Here is an 18,010-nt window from a genome sequence, read left to right as displayed (position 1 = left end):
GCGGCACGAGCGAAGCGAGTGCTGCTGGTCGTGGGGGCAGGCATCAAATACATTCGAAGAGTCAAGTCTGGTCATACTTTTTAAAAATAAATTAATTTCATTTTTTCAAAGATGTATTTATTTTCATTAGTTTAACAAACTATATTAGTTATTATAAAATTTATCAAACAAAACATATTATAAGCGAAAAACTCTTATTGCATTTTTTTTAATCGTTTCAATTTTCTCTTGAATGATCGCAATTATTAATAATCCTTCCATAAAATACATAGTTTTCAAACTTGATATTGGAGCAGTTAAAAATTATATCTCCACTGAGTATACAGTTTTGATAATTCATAACTTGATTATTCAAATTAAAATTTTTAGATGAGTATTCTGATGATAGTTTACTGGTAGGAACATTATTTTCAGAAATTTTTCTTATTTAACAGATGACAAAACAACATTGATAAATATTTTTAAGGTTAGAGGTAGCAATAGAAATTACAGCGATTAAGAATTTGCTATAGTGACGGAATAAACAGTCCCTAGTTACAAGTGTAATTACGCATGAGAAACTCTTTCCTCCCGCCGTTACAGAGGGCGCGCGTGTACTTCTCACAGGGAGTAAATGTTAAACTTTCTTTCCTGCCATTAGAGAGGAAAGTACGTACTTTCGACCTAGGTATGAAGAAAAAAAATTTTTGTTTATAAAATTTTAAGTAAAAAATTTTTTTTAATAAAAAATTTTGAGTAAAAAAATTTATAAATAAAAAATTTAATTATTCTCAAGTAAATGTGATTTAAAATGAATTTTTCGCTTTAAAATTTAGACAATAAAATAGATTGAAAAGAAAATAAACAACCAGTTCAGAAAAACAAATATTTAGAAAACAAATAATTAAATAAACATTACAAGCGGAACATATTAAAACCCCCGATCCGGATAAATCTGTTAAAGATTATTAAACCTGGGAGGGTTCTTCATCTTGGGATGCTGGATTGGCTGGGATACCGATCCCCCTCGGTCGGCAATTGGCAGATCGGTGAACAGGCGTGACAAGCCGGTCGGTCCCATTTCTCCCTCCATTCTTATGTCGCGAGAGGATTGAAAGATTGACGAAGCGGAGCCAGGTAAGAGAGATTCTTGTGCTGAGTGTGTCTCCTCACCTTCGGCCAGACGAACAGGTCGCAACGCTCCAAGTGCGCTAGTCCTCTCCCGTCCATCGACGTGGCCGCACCTCGTCTCCTTCGTGCGCCACGGACGTTACTCAATAATATTTTATTTATTCAATCGTTATTTATTAAAACTAATAGTCATAATTTTAATTGTCATCCACGCTTGCGCTTACGAACTCAGTGATTATAAATAAAAATAAATATTTTATCAACTTGATGGTGGACTTTAAAGTTTTAGTGCAAGGACCCAGTGTGTTTGTGATTTATCCTAAATTTAACAAACTAGTTAGTTAATTATTCAATTACGTTCTTACTGTCTGCTGGATTCCGTCGTGGGAGTTATTTATTTTAAAAGGTACGTAAGAGACATCATTGGTGACTTCAATGCTATCTCTGGTGATTTTAATGCTCCGATTATTTTTTTATCTTATAATTTTAATTTTGTGAAGTTTGAATAATTTTGTAAAAATAAATTAAACTTGTATTAAATTTAATTTGTTGATTGAATAAAAAAATTGTAACATTAATCATTTATTTTATACGAAAAATAAGTTTTTAAAATCTGAATAATTTTTTAAAAAATTAATGAAACTTTTAACAGTTAAAATTTTTAATTAAAAAAAATTAAAACAAATAATTTTTTTATCCTAAAAATAAATTTTTAAAGCTTGAATAATTTTTTAAAAAATTAATGAAACTTTTAATAGTTAAAATTTTTAATTAAAAAAAAGTAAAACAAATAATTTTTTTATCCTAAAAATAAATTGTTTTAGTTTCATTAATTTTTGTCAGTTATTTAATTTATTCATAAGTAAAAAATACTTGCAATAAATAACAAGCGGTCGTAATATCCCTACTATAGACTTAGACATAAAGACAAACTCTTAAAACTCGGCACACGTGCTCCAGCGAAATGAAAACATTAAAGTAGTGTCCCTCAATAAGCAATGCGGTGGTCGGTTTGTGTTGCTAAAATATTTGTTCCCGGCAATTCGAGAGAACAAAGCCTGAAATAAGTCAAGGCAAAGGTAAAAAGGATCCTGGTTCCATCTCTTTCTTTTTCTCTGAAAGGACTCTTTCGAGTGCCGAAGCAAACGTTACAATTATTATGCATATATAAACTCACAAAGGCACTCCCATGTCAAAATATATTTATTGCACTCGTTTCTTTTCTTGCTCTGTCCTTACTCGGATTATTACCCTCATTATTACCATTGCATTTCTTTTATTAACCTTTTTTGTCTACAAGCGTCTCAAAGGGCTGCGGTGTGTCACTTTATTGTCGGCCGGGTGCTGGACTACCTCAGTCCCTTGCGTCTACTCGTACTACTTCCTTAAATTCGGCCCTCAATCTCAGCTATTTTAATTTAAACGAATAATTAGATCACTTTAAAAATAAAAATTGCTTGCACATAAATTTTAACATAATAGTCTTGTATTCTCAGGAATTGAAGCGAATAAATGCATAAATAATTAACAAGGCTACTAAGTATGAGCGTGAGAACTGCAATCTTTTAAAATTACAATAATAATGACGTCTTGCCGATGATGGTAATGAAAATAAATAATTATTTATTTAAAATTGAATAAATAAAAATAACATTCTATTATTATAATTGATTTTAATCTTGTAAATATTTCCGTGAACCATAAGGTCTCTTAATAATAAAATAATTTATTAAAATAAAAAATAACAGAGATAATGAGTCACAGTTGAATTGTATCGAGTATCGAGCGACCCGGTAAAGATCTTTAGCTTTAATACAGAAGGTAGGAAGGAATTACAACAGCTGGCGATCGTGTAAGTTTTTTAAGGCAAGACGAATTGCCAAGACGTAATGCCACGCTACTCTTGTAATATTCTGAGAACTATGAGAGTAGATATAGGTATGTACATATGTAAAAAAAAAAAAAAAAGAAATAAAAAAAAATAAAATAAATACAGCGCAAGGATCTGCTTGAAAAGGGTTTGGCTCTTTCATCTGCAGATATATAAACTCTCAAGCTCAAGTGTCGTATCCTAGAATTGAAATGTGGCTTTGAGCGAGTATATAGGCTCGTGTTAAAAATTGAATCGGTCACGGCTCGAGAAGTCGAACAATGTAGGTTTTTAAAATCTTCTACTCGGCCACTTCTCCCTGTATAATTTTTTATTTAGTTTTATTAGATCGGCGTGGAAGACTAGGCAGTATTGGGTCCCCACTCTTTAGAATGGAAATAATAACCAGACAGCAGACTAAACTGTCGCGATAAACGATCCTCGAGAAGAAAGTTATTAATTGTCTACGGCTCCTGGTTCTTCTTTTACATTGTTGCTTGATCGCGAAAATATTAACCGAAAGATATTCGTTGTCCCCCGGTGGATGAATTTCTGTGGATGTCTTTCCAGGAGAATCATTTTTCAAACATCACCCTCTTGCTTCTCGCCTCCCCTCGCTCTGGCTCTGTTTAGATCAATTCTAGCTCGAATAAGCTCTTTTAAATCCACTCCTACCTTTTTTTTTTATTTTATTTTATTATTCTCGCTCTTCTTTTAAGCATTTATTTTATTTTTTTGCTAGCTCACTTGACAATGTCGATCCATCCATCAGAATGATCGTTAAAAATCGAGAAAGATACACAAACATTTAATATGATTTTTATTTTTCAGTCTACTAAAAATAAAAATATTTTTTTTTATTTTTAATAAATTTAATTAAATAAAAAAAAAAATAAAAAGTATTTATATTCTTTGTACAACAATTAGTCATCGTTTCCGAACAATAGCTTACAAAAAAAAAAAAAAAAATTGCAAGTAGTCTCTTTTTGGTTTTGAAAGCAATAACAGGACAAGCGCAAAATCGGATCAGGTATAGAGAAAGTTAGTTTATGAGAGTGAAAAGTGACAAGAGTCAAAAGGGTTGAGATATCAGCCCCAACTTCCGATTCAACTTAACTTTGGGTGAATGGGGACTCGCTTCTAACAGAATATAAAGTATAACAATAATAAAGGTCATGAAAGGGATTAACTTTGTGCTCGAATTTAATGGTGCGTAAACTGGGGTACCACGACTCACCCCTCGTCCGATCCTCTTCTTTATACATCGTACATATACATACATAAATATATATCTTACTCTTGAGTTTACTTAAAAAGTCAACTAGGTCTGACGGGAGCTAACCCGAGCAGACAATAAAGCAAATACCAGTCCGTGTTATTTTTCTTGTAGACGTTTGAATATACTCACCCCAAAAATAAGGGAAATAAATGTACATGTTACATATAATATATCTTCGAAAGTATTTTGCCGACTGAGGCACGCGTTGCTCCGCAGACTTCATTAACCAGCAAATATTTACTCAGAAAAATACAACTGGGGCACTGGGTCATTTTTTTAACCCTCTAAATTATTTTAGCTCAAAATTTTTCGATAAGAAATAAAATAAAATGCAAATGCTGAATGTAAGCTAATTGGAGCCGAGTCGAAATTGCCGAAAAGAAGAGACTGTGAAAAAATTCCGAGGATAAATGAGCTCGGGAATGAAATATTTAATGGTCTTACCGGTATCAAGAGGGATGTTTTTGCCGGAGGTATATACATATAAACATACAAAGAGGAGACTCTGAGCCGAGTATTTTAACGAGAACTCACTGGGTAATTAGAACTCTCTGCGGACGAAGCGTTGACTCCTGGATAATTGCGTTAAAACGGAGACAACGCTTTGTCCGCTCGTTATTGTCCTTGCTCTTCGTTAACGATCGCCCGGCTGTTTGTTAGTAACTTTTTTACCGAGGCACCTTTTAGTCGCCCTTTACCCTCACTCTTGGCTGGGTATGTACTATACCCTCTAAGCGATAGAGGGACACAGAGTTTAAAACCAATCATCATATCTCGACGCACAATCTCGGACTCCTACGGGCATTTACTTGCTTCCTGCTTCGCAAAGTTTCATTTTGCCTCGAGTTAAATTTTTGCTTTTTTGATAAATTATTATTCGGGATTTTGAGAATTCTCTCTGTAAGAATTATAATTTTTTTTTTTTAATAAAATATCTAAACACGTTATCGCCCGGGGGAAATTTGATGGTTAAATTGAGATGTAAACGTGGCTTGAAAATTAATAAATATAAATACGTTTTTTAAATAAATAAATAAATTATTTAGACCGTTAAATTTTAATAATTTGTTAAATAATTTTTTTAAAGTTGTTTAATAATTTTTTTAAATAATTTAATTTAAAATAAAAATTTTTCAAGGGCTGTTGAGTTTTAAATTTATTGTTTTAATTGTTTTTCAATGTTCTCACCGTTAAAATTCCAACTCGGTGACCGTTTTAATTTATATCGAAGCAAAAAGGCCTAGATAAAGCAAACACGAAGAAAGTACCGAGCAGGGGACTGTAATAAAATAGTGAGAAAAGTTTTTTAAAAAAAAAAAAAAAAAGACAGCAGTTGTAAAAAAGGCCGCGGGCTTGTTATCAGATCCTGGCCTAATTTTATTCCCGTTTAGTTTTTAAATTTAAGAACAAGCATTTGTATGAGCATGCAGTACATATCCGAGTTATTTGGATTTGTATGTTTATATTCATTTAGAGGGTGGAAGAAGTAGAAGAGAACTAACGAATCGAGGGAACTCCGTCCGGCAGATGGCACCGGGCGGGCAGATAGCGCTGATTTATGAACACAGAGAACGAGTTTCCGTTGGCTCTAACGAAGCTTCCTAATATATGGTTCCTCTAAATTCTAAAATAAAGTCTAATCCATATCTTTGAACGAATACCGAGACAAGATGAATAGCATAAAGAGCGAGCCTAAAACCATAAACACCGAATAATGCTTACTAACCGTCGATAAAGGAAAAATTTAACCGGTCAACTTTATTTTTTTACACTCAACTCGGATATGTGTTTAATTTTGGAGTAAACCGGTTATCTCCCCCGCATTTTTATAGAACTGCTTTTTTTTACCCCGACTTTTGTTGCCTTTTGATTGTTCCTCTCAGAGGGAATTTACTTTTTATAAAACGTTTTTTTTACGGTTGACCTTGAGATTTTTTTTTACTTTAAGAGCTACTGTTTAATAATCTCATGAATAATTTTTGTTTATTTTTTTTTTACAGATGAATCAACAGTGCAAAGTTTGCGGCGAGCCGGCAGCAGGTTTTCATTTTGGAGCTTTTACGTGCGAGGGTTGCAAGGTAAAAATTATTTTTTTTTTTAACTTCCCGCTAAGAAAATTGAAAATTTTCATAAATCGGGAAATTATTGCTTTTACCCCATTTTCCGAAAATCGAGTTTTCATCAGATCTTGACGTTTTGAGGTCCTAGGAAGCTTCCCTTAATGTTTTTCGCGATGATGTCTGTATGTATGTGTGTTTGTATGTAAACCTCTCATAACTTTTGAACAGCTTGGCCGATTTAATCGCGGTCAGTGTCATTTAAAAGGGCTTAACCAAACTTAGATTTTGAATACAACTTGAACCGATTCCGAACGGTAGATTTTGAGGAATCTTAAAAAAACTACGAAAAAAAATTTTTTCAAATCAAGTTTTTTTTGAATAACTTTTAAACGGCTCTATTGATTAATTCTAAAAACTAATCAGCTCTTAACATCGAAAAACCACGTCGATCGCTACCAAGCCGGTCAAAATCGGTTGATTCGTTCGTGAGTTATCGTTGACGAAAGAAATCGAATAAAAGCGTTTTTTTCGAATTACACCGAAACTTCCGGTCTTATCAATTTGTGTTTGAAAATGTATCATAGAATTTAAAAGACTGCGTCGAATGCCGCCAATCGCGTGAAAATCAAGTCATTCATTCAAAAGTTATTGCGGTTTGAAAATTCAAAAAATAGTGTTTTATTAAACTTCTATCAGACTATTGAGCTCGAAGAGCTCAAAACAACATCAAAATTATATTTTTGAGCTCTTCGAGTTCAAAAACGTAATAAGCGTAATGTTGAGCGCTTATTTACGAAAGTAGCGGGAAGTTGCAGGGATGGCCTTCAGGGTTAACCGTTTTCCTAATTTTTAATACTTCAATTAATATAAATAAATTGATAATTTAATTAAAATCATCTGTTAATTATAAATAAAAGGTGTAAATTAATTTGTCGATTTAAAAAAAGGTTAATAAGCCGATACTAATCAACACGTTCGAATAAAAGAGCATAAGGTGCGAAAAGCGTGGAAAAAACTAACGCCCGTTTCGAATCCGTAAGTGGTTGCTGGGAATCCAGCGCACCGAATTGATTATCTCTTCTCTCTTCTCATCTTTCTTAAGATTCAAATTCTACATATTCTCACAGTACACTTTTATACACTCATAATAATAATAAATAAATTAAAAAAAAATAAATAGAATTAAAATCATAAAAGTCTCCTTTAAAATGAAAGTCTGATGACTCTGAATAATATTTTATAACAAACAATAATTATCGACAGTACAATCTACAGCTGGATGGTAGTTACCAGTTACTAGTTGACGTTCCGATGGATATTTAAAGTAATTTATAAAATGATCCTCAGCGTTTATAGATACAGATACAAAAGATATATGCAATATAAATTTATATTTGAGTTAGAGCTAGCGAAAAAAAAAAAAAAAAAAAAAAACTATTCTCACTCCCTGGTGTATGTGCTCGTATAAGTATAAAATATACACTTTGTTATTTGTTATGTTACGGTATACACTTTCACGAATCCTTTCACCTTGCAGGCTGATGTCGACTGTAACTAAATAACCGCCGGTACGGGAAATGGTTCATATCTCTGCTTAGTACATGAGCACGCTCGTCTATTAAATCGAGCTCTGCCCATCATATCATAACCCGAAAGCTCTTTTACATTATAACAACAGCAAAAGGTCTCTCTCATCTGAGGACTCTGCAGTATCGACTGAAAAAAATTTTCCAAGGCTCGGATCGTCGCAATCATAAATCCGGGAATAGTTGCCGAGATGCGCTTCTGGTGGAAAACGCAGAATAATTAAAAGCTCGTTAAACAACGGCTGTCTAACGAACCGAATTAACAATTTCTAAATAACTTGAGTCTCTTAAATTCCTACTATTAAAGTATTTAAATGTCTTCTCGGGTTATTATTTGTTTTTATTTATATATTTATATATACCCCTGACAGATTTATATATCGCGAGAAAGTATATTAAAATATTTTTATTGCTCTGTAATATGGGTAATTTTCTTTCTTTTACTCATTCATCTTTACAGCCTTTTTATTTTTTTATAATATTAAACTGGAATTTTCTTAATAATTTTTTAGTAATTAGAAAATATTTTCCACTCATTTAAAACAATTTTTTTTTTCTTTTTTAGTAGATTTCATAGAAATCTAACTATTGCATTGGTCCTCATGTCAGAATTTTCAAAAAATTTTTGTATATTCTTACTCAGCTCGTCAATCTGAGTCAAAAATTGTATATGGTTCAAAAATTTATATATATACGATATAACCGGCCTTGTCTCTACTCTAACTCTCTCAATTTTTAACGGATCTTTATTAACCTTAGCGTCCATATTCTACGGATAATTATCGAGGTTAAGTTCGAGAATGAGCTGAATCGGTCGGTTATTTTAGAAATATGAGCTGATTCAAAATTTCAAAAAATTTTGAAAAATTTAACTTTTTTTGGTTTTTCTTGCAATAACTTTTGAATGCGATAACTTCGTTTTTTTCGTAAATTGAATCTGAAAGCTTATTAAATAAAGTTCAATTCACATGCTTCATTATTTTCCTTAATCAATTGTGTTAGAAATGCTAGGCATTTAGTAATTAATTATAAAATCTACTTCTATTTCAGCTGCCGAATGGCTTTTTTTTTTTTTTTTTTTTTTTTAATGCCGTATAATTTTAAAAATATTTGAACAAATTGTTGAGTAAAAAATTCCTGATATATTTTAACCTCTTGATCCCCCAAAAAAGAATAACCAAGCGTATATTATCCCACGAAAATTAACTGAAGAGTAAAATGAAAAAATTTGAGAATAACACAGAACACGAAAGCAGAACGAGGAAGGTTTTAAAAAAAAATTAAACGCATGAATATTAACGGTGATTTTTCTCACAGAGCATCTTCCTCAATCCATATATGTATCGTCCATCAGTAACTCTGCAGCAACAGCAGCAGCAGGTTGTATATTGTACATATATACATTCTCGGGATAATAAAAACGGTCTTCTTAAATTTGTTTCTCGTTAAGGGTCATCAGCTTTCCGGCAATTCAGGTCGCGGCTTTGTTCAATGTAAATGAGTTGCTCATTGTCGCCTCAACAATGTACCAAATACAACAAACAATGAATAAACAATGACAGTAAACAGAATAGAAGTAATATTTATGCAAGATGGAAATCCCAAACGTATACGACCACCAAAAATATGACTCACTCGGTTATTATTTAAAAACCGAGCTGTTTTAGTTAAACAAGTGTCGAATTTTTTCTCCGGAGGTCGATGCTTCCTATTATTCTTCCTTCATATTGTCCTTGTTGCTTCTAGATCATCGGGGACAAAGAGATGCTCTGTAAGAAGGGGGAGTGTGACGAAGAATCCCGTTTTGGTTTTGTGAAAAGTCACTTTGCATTATTTATATCTGTATAGAAAAAGAACTTCCGGCAATCACTAAAGACACTTAGCGAACTACATTAAACATAAAACACAAGACATTAACCGTAATTTAATTTCCGGATGTGGATAATGTTGATGGTAATAATCAGGATGATAAATAGCGATAATAATGAAGACGATAAAGCTAGATTAAACCCAATCATAACCACCGATTACCCGAGCATCATAAAGCTTAAGACTTTAGATATATAAATAATATTAATTATCCGAGTAAATATTGCGCACGTGCTCAAACCAACTCTACAATAAGTATGTGTGTAAACTAGTAAGATAAAGATAAAGATAAAAATAAAGAGAAAGAGAAAAATAGTTGATGGGAGCACACGGTGATTATACGGTTAATTACCTGCAATTCGGATTCCAGCAGGTGCTTACGCTCAACTAGCGATTCACTTGCGAACTAAACTCTTGATTACTTGAAATAACTATCTTCTGAAATAAGTTTCTGTTCTAACTAAACCACATACTTGTTTAAGCTATTAAATTTTCATCCTACTATCGGGTATCTGCTATGGATTGAATTAAATGGATCATGTTTGTTGATATGGAGAAAAATAATTATCCAGCCGGGACTGGGTAATAGCAATTACGTTTTTTTTTTTACCTCTGTTCAATCTTTTTTTTTTATTTTTATTTTTATTGGTTTTATTAACCAAATAAATTAAAGCTTTTTACTCCGAATGCCTGAATCTGAAATCGTTAAATTCGCGAGGATAAAATAAAACTGGTGTACTAAGACCACAACACAATCGCATCCATAAGCCAACGATTTATGGCTCGGTATTTCTCGGGCTTACTCACTCATGTGTGTGACATATGAGCATGTGTATGTATAACATTCACAAGCTGTATTATGTGGTAGAGTATCAGTATTACACAGGTATCAGCATGACTTATAAGCACAAAGCTGAGGATATTTGTGTTTAGTCTTGTGTGTTTTGAGCGAGTCCATAATACAAGAGCCCACCTACGGATTAACCCGGGACCCCCGTATGTGGGCCAAGCAAGCCACTCTTGTCCCGTTTGTGTGTATATGTGTGTGTATGTGTGTGTGTGTGTGTGTGTGTGTTTATTTATTTGCAGTAGTGTCAGTGTCTACAGGGAAGATACACCAATACTTGTATTTAATGTAGACGGGACATACGACATACGACGCAGTATCCTCCACCTTTACGACTACTCTTTACGAGGGAATAAATTTAGTCCCACCGAAATGATCGGTATCAGAGTATCCTCTGGCGCCGCGAACAGCTCGCAACCCACAAAATAACAACAAATAAAAAAAACCGTGTTAATAAATTCGGTTGTAAAATTTAAGATCGTCATGCATGCACACTAAAACTTTTGTCATAGCCGTAACTTGCTTTTTTTTTAAACCAAACACCAGGTGGTAATAATAATCCTTACTTAGCTTTTTATTTTCTTGCTAAATTCCGAGGTTTTATCACTCCTTTAATACCACTTACAATCAATCCACTATTTAAAAATTTTTTTTACAACTTCCTATCTGCTAAATTAATTATTATTGTTGTTGTTAGATATTAATTTAATTACCGGGTAAGAATAAAAAAGGAAATCGATTTCTCAATGATTAAAATGCAGCAGCAATAAAAAAAAAAAAAGCCGCCCTTGAACCACTTAGGTATCCCGGGTCCGAAAAATATTAGTATTCACGAAGGAAAAGCATATCAGACGTATATAATCAAATCACTTGGTATAGTAAGTACTATTGTACATTTAATTCAATAAGATAATTGTGTAACCTAGCACGCAATCGAAATAATCGCGAATCGAGATCACGTTACGCATTCATCAAGTCCATCTTCTGTTTTTGCAATCCGAATATGTTGTAGCTGGTAGTTAATATAAAAAGTAAAACTTATTCCCATTGCATATTACACATTAAAGATTACACATTACACACTAGACATTTGACATAGAAACTTGCGAATCTGTTTCTGTGGCAAAGTAAACTCTTAAGAATTGCAATAGGGTGAAAAAAAAAAGGCTAAATAAATAGAGAACTAATCGCCCGTTGTATCGTACTAGAAAAATAGTTTTTATATTGCCAGTAGGCAGAGTACGCACATAATTGACCGTAGATTCTTGCCATTGCCGGCGTGACTTTATCTTTGAGTGGATCTATCGCACACAAGGCGAGTCAAATGTATCTATATAAATAGATGTATTTGTATAAGTGTAAAGAGCAGAGCTCGGAAACAAACCGGCAAATGTTTTATTAAAGCTCTTGCTCGTAAGAATAATCCATCTCTTATTGTCAATCTTTTATGTATTGCACCAACCAGTAAACTATTAAATAATTTGCATAAGAAATTTGCATGTGTGGTGCGTTTACGCATCCGTAAATCCGACCAGGACTCGAGAATCCATTTATACGTCCATTCATACACTTATCTAAATATTTATTATAACGTTAATTTAAATAAATCGAGTCTTCTTCTTTAGCTTTAGCTTCTGGTCTACTCTCGGATTTAAAATCTAATGGATAGGATAGGACGATCTCGAAAAACTGATGCGAGCAAATCGTTCCAGACAAATTCTCTCCTACCGTATCGGTAGCCAAGGATACACGCCACCGGTAAAATAAAAAATAAACGCGGTAAAAAATAGTGACTTACGATCCTGCTGGAGTGTCTTGCCATAAAACGACTTGGACGGAAACTCTCTTTACTTTTCAGTGTGCTCTATCTTGACTCGCCAGTCCGGCAGCTTAACTTGAGAGTTTAGATCGCTGAGTTGTGATCTCTCAAGTCCACGGAAAACGATTTATATATATGACCATTCAACACACATATGTACACTTGATACTCAATCCCTTTCACAAACTCACTTGATTTTAGTTTTTTTTTTTTTTTACCTTCAATTATATTTTATAAATTACGATTTTATTGATTTACATAAAAAATAGTTTTTTTTTTTTTTTCTAAAAAAACCCCAGGTGTTACCTCACCCCGAGTTCCTCGAATAAAACAAACAAAAACAAGTGACGCAATTCTCCGGAAAAAAAATATTTAAGAGATTAGTCACGGTCCAGAGCATGAGCAAGAAAGTTAATAGTTGAATTAGTTGGAAATGAAGTTAAAAAAAAATTAGTGAAGGAAATGATCTTGATTCGACATTATTATGTACATTTTAGATTATATATTTGTCAGAGTCACGGTAATTCACACTAATGAGACACTTAGCGTTAATTATTATCTCTTAACGTTAAAAGTCCCCGGCGGAATTAAAGCCGGCATAAAATATGCAATATATGGGTCATTTGTTAGCCGAGTCATGTTCCGAGGAATGCGATCCTACGAGGAAGGAAACGATCTCGATTTCGTAGGAGATCAACCGGCGTCCAGTATTGGTGACTCATCGCCAGCAGCAGCAGCATCAGCATCATCATCGTCTTCTCTACATCTCGTGATTAATTGAGTGAAATGTTTTATTTATCAAATCGATCAATGACAACCCGTCAAACTCGATCGATAAATAATAACATTGTTGATTTTATTTTCTCCTTATATGAATTAGCATAGCAGGTGACTGCGGAAGAGTGTGTCCTGGCAGGTGGGTGTGGGAACTTGTACTTTTATTCGGTCTCTGGTTGACTAGAGGTCAGCAGAGGCGACACACGAGCAGGATGAGACGCAATTCAGATGCGGCACAGACCACACTGAAGTTGAATATGACTATGAGTGCATAGCACGAGCTACAGACTGCTCGAGCGTAGCCGGCAACTGCATGCCATGGCTCTCGGCAAACGTCTGGACAGTACAGAGTGCAGGCCATTTCACATTCCCACGTCCTTAATATAGATTGTTGATACGCGGAGTAGTGTAGAATATAATATAACACAGTAAGAGTGCACTCACACGGACACTCGGCCTCGGAACTCGACTCGGGACAGTCATGACTGCTTAGAGCCAGCTTATTTCAACAAAAGTTGTTATTATATGTTATTATTTAAGTGATGAGTCTAGTCGGTCAATAACGTAAATGTTCCTTTGCGAATTTTAGTGCCTGTACAGAAAAAAAGGTTCACTTGAGCCAAGAAAATATTTTTCTTCCTAATTAGTTTCTTGAGCGAAAAAAAAAATTTTTTTTGACACAAGAAATTTCACTTATTCCAACAAAATTAATTTTCTTGCTTTAAGAAATACGTATCTTGATCCAAAAAAATTTATTTAAGTCAAGAAAATCTTCTTGTTCGGAGAAAATTCAGTCTCTTGCTCCAAAAAATTTAGTTCTTGATAGAAGTAAATTTTCTTGTCTTGAGAAAATTTCTCTCTTGCTCCAAAAAATTAAATATCGCCATAGAAGTAAATTTTCATTAATATTTTTAGTGATTAACATATCAAATGGGAAGATCAAATAATATTGAATCATTTTTTTTTCATTTAATATGTATAATTGAACGCTAAAATAATATAAAATGGGTATCAAATATTCAAGAGAAAAATTTTCTCAAGGTGAGAAAATTTTTTTCTCAGCTGAAGTCGGTGACGGTGCTTCCATAAAGTATCTAAAAATCTTGATCAAATATAAAAATTTATTGTATCAAGTATTTATGATAATTTGAATTAAGAAAAAATGACTTCCACCAAGAATAGAATTTCAAGAAAAATTTTTACTTCGGCCAAAACAATTTCGGTCTTCCTTCAGGCACCCGAAAATTTTCTTGAGCCAAGAATTTTGTTCTCCAGTCAAGAAATTTTTTTTTTGTGTAATATAAATCTTTCAATTGCTTTCAAAATTTATATATTTATTAATAATTATTTTAAATTAAATAAGAAATAAAGACATTAAAAAAAAGATTACTGCATACATAAACCCGACAAATGAAGAAGTCAAACAAGAATAATAACCATAAATAAATTAAAATAACCATAAATAAAAAAACTATTCTTTCTGTGTGGAAAATAATTTTGCCCCGGAAAATTTTAACCGCCGGTTGAATTAAACGTTTAAATAATTCAAAACAGTTATTCAATGGTCTTGAATAGAAGAGCGCGTCTTTCCGGATTCCAGAATAAATAAATCCATTTTTATCTGGAGGGGATTAAATAAAATAAATAAAATACATTTGTATCTGTTATTTGCTTGAGCGGTTTTTCTCGAGCAAGTTTGCGGCAACAAATCGGTCCGGGATTCCGGGCGTGCCAGCTGATTTTAGATAATCCTCGGCTGTATATTGTAGAGTAAGATTGTCCGCGTGCGACGGATTTGTCGCACGCGACCCCTAAATGGTGTGTAGTGGAGCTCGCCGTTTAGAGAACCCGCAACAACGTGTTCTGCCACTGGACACTCCGGCAAATAAGACAAAAACTGGTGAAATCCCCTAAGAGATTGATCTAGCTGCTACCTCGAGTAACTTTGCTTACCATATACCATTTACCTCTTAGCAGGTAGCTCTGATGGTTAAGTACAACTCCAACTATTAGGTATTACATAAAAGTACGCGCGAATCCCGTTGTAAGCGATTACTGCCATCGAATAAAACAAATCCGGATTAAATAGAGGTATTTACCTCTGTTTTATTTTAATCGATTTATCACTTACTTTTAAATAATTCTTACCGCATTCGCGACCAATTCCCATACAAGTACATCGACAAATTGGATTAAAATTTTTCTACAACTATGTACTGTCTCGAAACTTAAAACACCAATCGACGGCTTTCTACAAAGACTGACATAATTGTACCTCTGGTCTGTGATAATAAATTAGTTCTCAATACTTTTTGTAAGAGCAGAGAATTCAGTTTATATTATATTATATTATATTATATGCATTAAGATCCTTTGGTTATTCTCTGGCGTGGCCTATCCGGGGTATTCTCGTATATCGTACATCGTATATCCCTTTTGACTGGGTTTTATCGTCGGCCGACAAGCGTTTAACGTTTTACGATCGACCACGCCGCACAATATACAATATACAATATACAATATACAATATACGGGCTGAAGAGCAAAACCCCAAAGCATTGAGCTCTCTTGTGATTCTGCTCTCCTACTCGCTGATGTCTGATGTCTGAAGCGCATCACGCTAATTCTCGTGACGCGCGTAACATTTTAGCTTGACGTTTAATCCAGAGATACACTCGTATAATAAACCGCAGCTCTAAATCCAAAACTAACAGCTTGCAATTAATCATTTTCATTTTTTTTTGTTTTTTAATTTATTGACATCTTAATTAGTCAACTGAATTTCTACATTTTATAATTTTAGTCATTTATTTAAAAAATTTTACGTTAATTTTTTTTTCATAATAATTTTATAAAAAATTATTTCAAAAAATTTATGAACTTATGTATTTTGACTAGATCATAAATCATCAAGCCAAACATTTTTCTAAAGCAAAAAAATTATTTAAAAGAATAAAATTAATAATAATCTAAATTTAAACTCAAAATACTAATGATAAAATTAATTTTTGTTTCAGTCATTCTTCGGACGAACGTACAACAACCTAAGCAGCATCTCCGAATGCAAGAACGGCGGAGTGTGTGTAATAAACAAAAAAAACCGAACTGCGTGCAAGGCCTGTCGTTTAAGAAAATGCCTGGTGGTAGGAATGTCAAAATCGGGATCAAGATACGGCAGGCGTTCCAACTGGTTCAAGATCCACTGTCTTTTACAAGAGCAGACGCACAACCACGCATCAGCGTCCCCCTTTCCCGCCGGCTACATGTCAAGCTTTATGCCGTCGCAGAATCCAGTTGACGGAAGCCTGAAAGAGAAGGAAATTGCCTCGGCCAGCGACGAAAACCTCAACATACACAGGCACCTGCTTCAGATGGCGATGATCAACAAGGAATTCGACAGGACCAAGTCCCCGCACCCAGACGACATTGCGCTCCAGCAGAGATTGAGAATGCTCGCCTGGCAGCGGGACCAGGAGCGACTGACCCACCAGCAGCAGCACCAGGGCCCAGGGACTCCTCCCCGCGAAACCTCGCCTCCCTCCAGCTACAACTACAAAACTTCCGCGGTGGCTCCCTGCTTGGTGTACCCCAAGGACACCAGCCCTCCGGGAGTCTTCCGGCCGTTCTCCTTCAAGAGGGCAGCCGACACCCCCAGCGACAGTGGCGCCTCCTCAATAGACGGCGAGTCCTGCAGCGAGTCCGACTACTACAAAAATCTCTCTCCGGTCAAGTCCATCCCGACTGTCGCTGCCTTCCCTCGACATCCGCTGCAACTAGTCTACTCGAGCGGGAGCTTCGTTACGACTCCCGTCGCCTCTCAACCTTCTCCTCGCGGCGGTGACCTCAACCTCGTCAGTCCCAGCCCTGGCGGCGTCGCCGTAGAACAGGACCAACCGATTGATCTTAGTGTTAAGTGCTCCAGGAGCTCACCCCGGCCTGTGGAGTCCCCCGTTGAACACCTTCAGGTGGACGACCACCCCGAGACCAGCCATAACGCCGGCGAGGAAACCGCGACGAAAGGAAAACCCTTGGACTTGACGCTTGCTGTTAAGAGGCCAGAACTTCCGGTTTCGTTGTAAATTCATTGTTGAGGGTTTTAATTGTTTTTATTATTTTTAAACAATGATTTTACGAGTGAGGCCGGACCCAACATGCAGGTCGTGGCTCATAAATAACTGTGTTCAATCTGTAAATATATATACATACATTTTATATATATATATATATATATATATATATATATATATATATATATATATATATATATATATATATATATATATATATATATATATATATTTTTATGCAGACAATTAATTTATTGTAATAGTTAGCAGATTTTTATTATTATTATTTTAATAACTATTATTATTCCTATTATTATTATTATGATTATTATTATTTTATTGTTTTAATGGATATGGATTTTTTTGTCATTTATGTGAGAAGTCCGATGTCGAGTGTATTAATGGCCAGTAGGTGACTTAATATTAAAATAATTTTAATTAATTAATTAGTATTTAAATTATAAATAATACTGAGAAAAAAAAAATTTTATTACAATTTTTGTAATAAAATTATTTTTTTTTTTTTTTAAATGAAAAAGTAGCAGAGCAATAATTTTTTTGAAAAAATTTTTACTCACTTTTTGATATATTTAAATACCTTTAATGTCTGCTACTTTTATAAGCTAGATATAAGTTTTAGCGTAAATTGTCAATTTATAAAAAAAAAAAAAAAAAAAATTTAATAAAATATCAAGTATATTTTTAAATTATTCTGGGTAATTGTGT

General features: G+C 34.0%; 1 protein-coding gene and 1 long non-coding RNA gene across 5 annotated transcripts in view; one reads left to right on the top strand and one right to left on the bottom strand.

The window, feature by feature from the left end:
* LOC141535105 (uncharacterized) overlaps positions 1-18,010 on the bottom strand; it is a 232,519-nt gene that overhangs the window by 111,258 nt on the left and 103,251 nt on the right. The window lies entirely within an intron of this gene.
* On the top strand, positions 1,146-17,429 carry LOC141535104 (uncharacterized). The gene is made up of 3 exons (XM_074254898.1): positions 1,146-1,516; positions 6,260-6,337; positions 16,235-17,429. Exons 2-3 carry the CDS (start codon positions 6,260-6,262, stop codon positions 17,294-17,296), a joined length of 1,140 nt encoding a protein of 379 aa, XP_074110999.1. The 5' UTR covers positions 1,146-1,516; the 3' UTR covers positions 17,297-17,429.

The sequence above is a fragment of the Cotesia typhae genome, unplaced genomic scaffold (genome assembly GCF_013202065.1).
Source record: "Cotesia typhae breed Kobodo isofemale line unplaced genomic scaffold, CoteBio_Ctyphae scaffold_13, whole genome shotgun sequence".
NCBI classification, from domain to species: Eukaryota; Metazoa; Arthropoda; class Insecta; order Hymenoptera; family Braconidae; genus Cotesia; species Cotesia typhae.
Note: the sequence above shows the minus strand (reverse complement) of the source record. Positions and strands in the feature narration are given on the sequence as shown.

Bases quoted from the DNA above. Each gene is read 5' to 3' on its own strand.
- LOC141535104 (XM_074254898.1), top strand. From the start codon at position 6,260: ATGAATCAACAGTGCAAAGTTTGCGGCGAGCCGGCAGCAGGTTTTCAT. The intron at 6,338-16,234 runs GTAAAAATTATT...TTTTTGTTTCAG, and splicing joins TTACGTGCGAGGGTTGCAAG to TCATTCTTCGGACGAACGTA.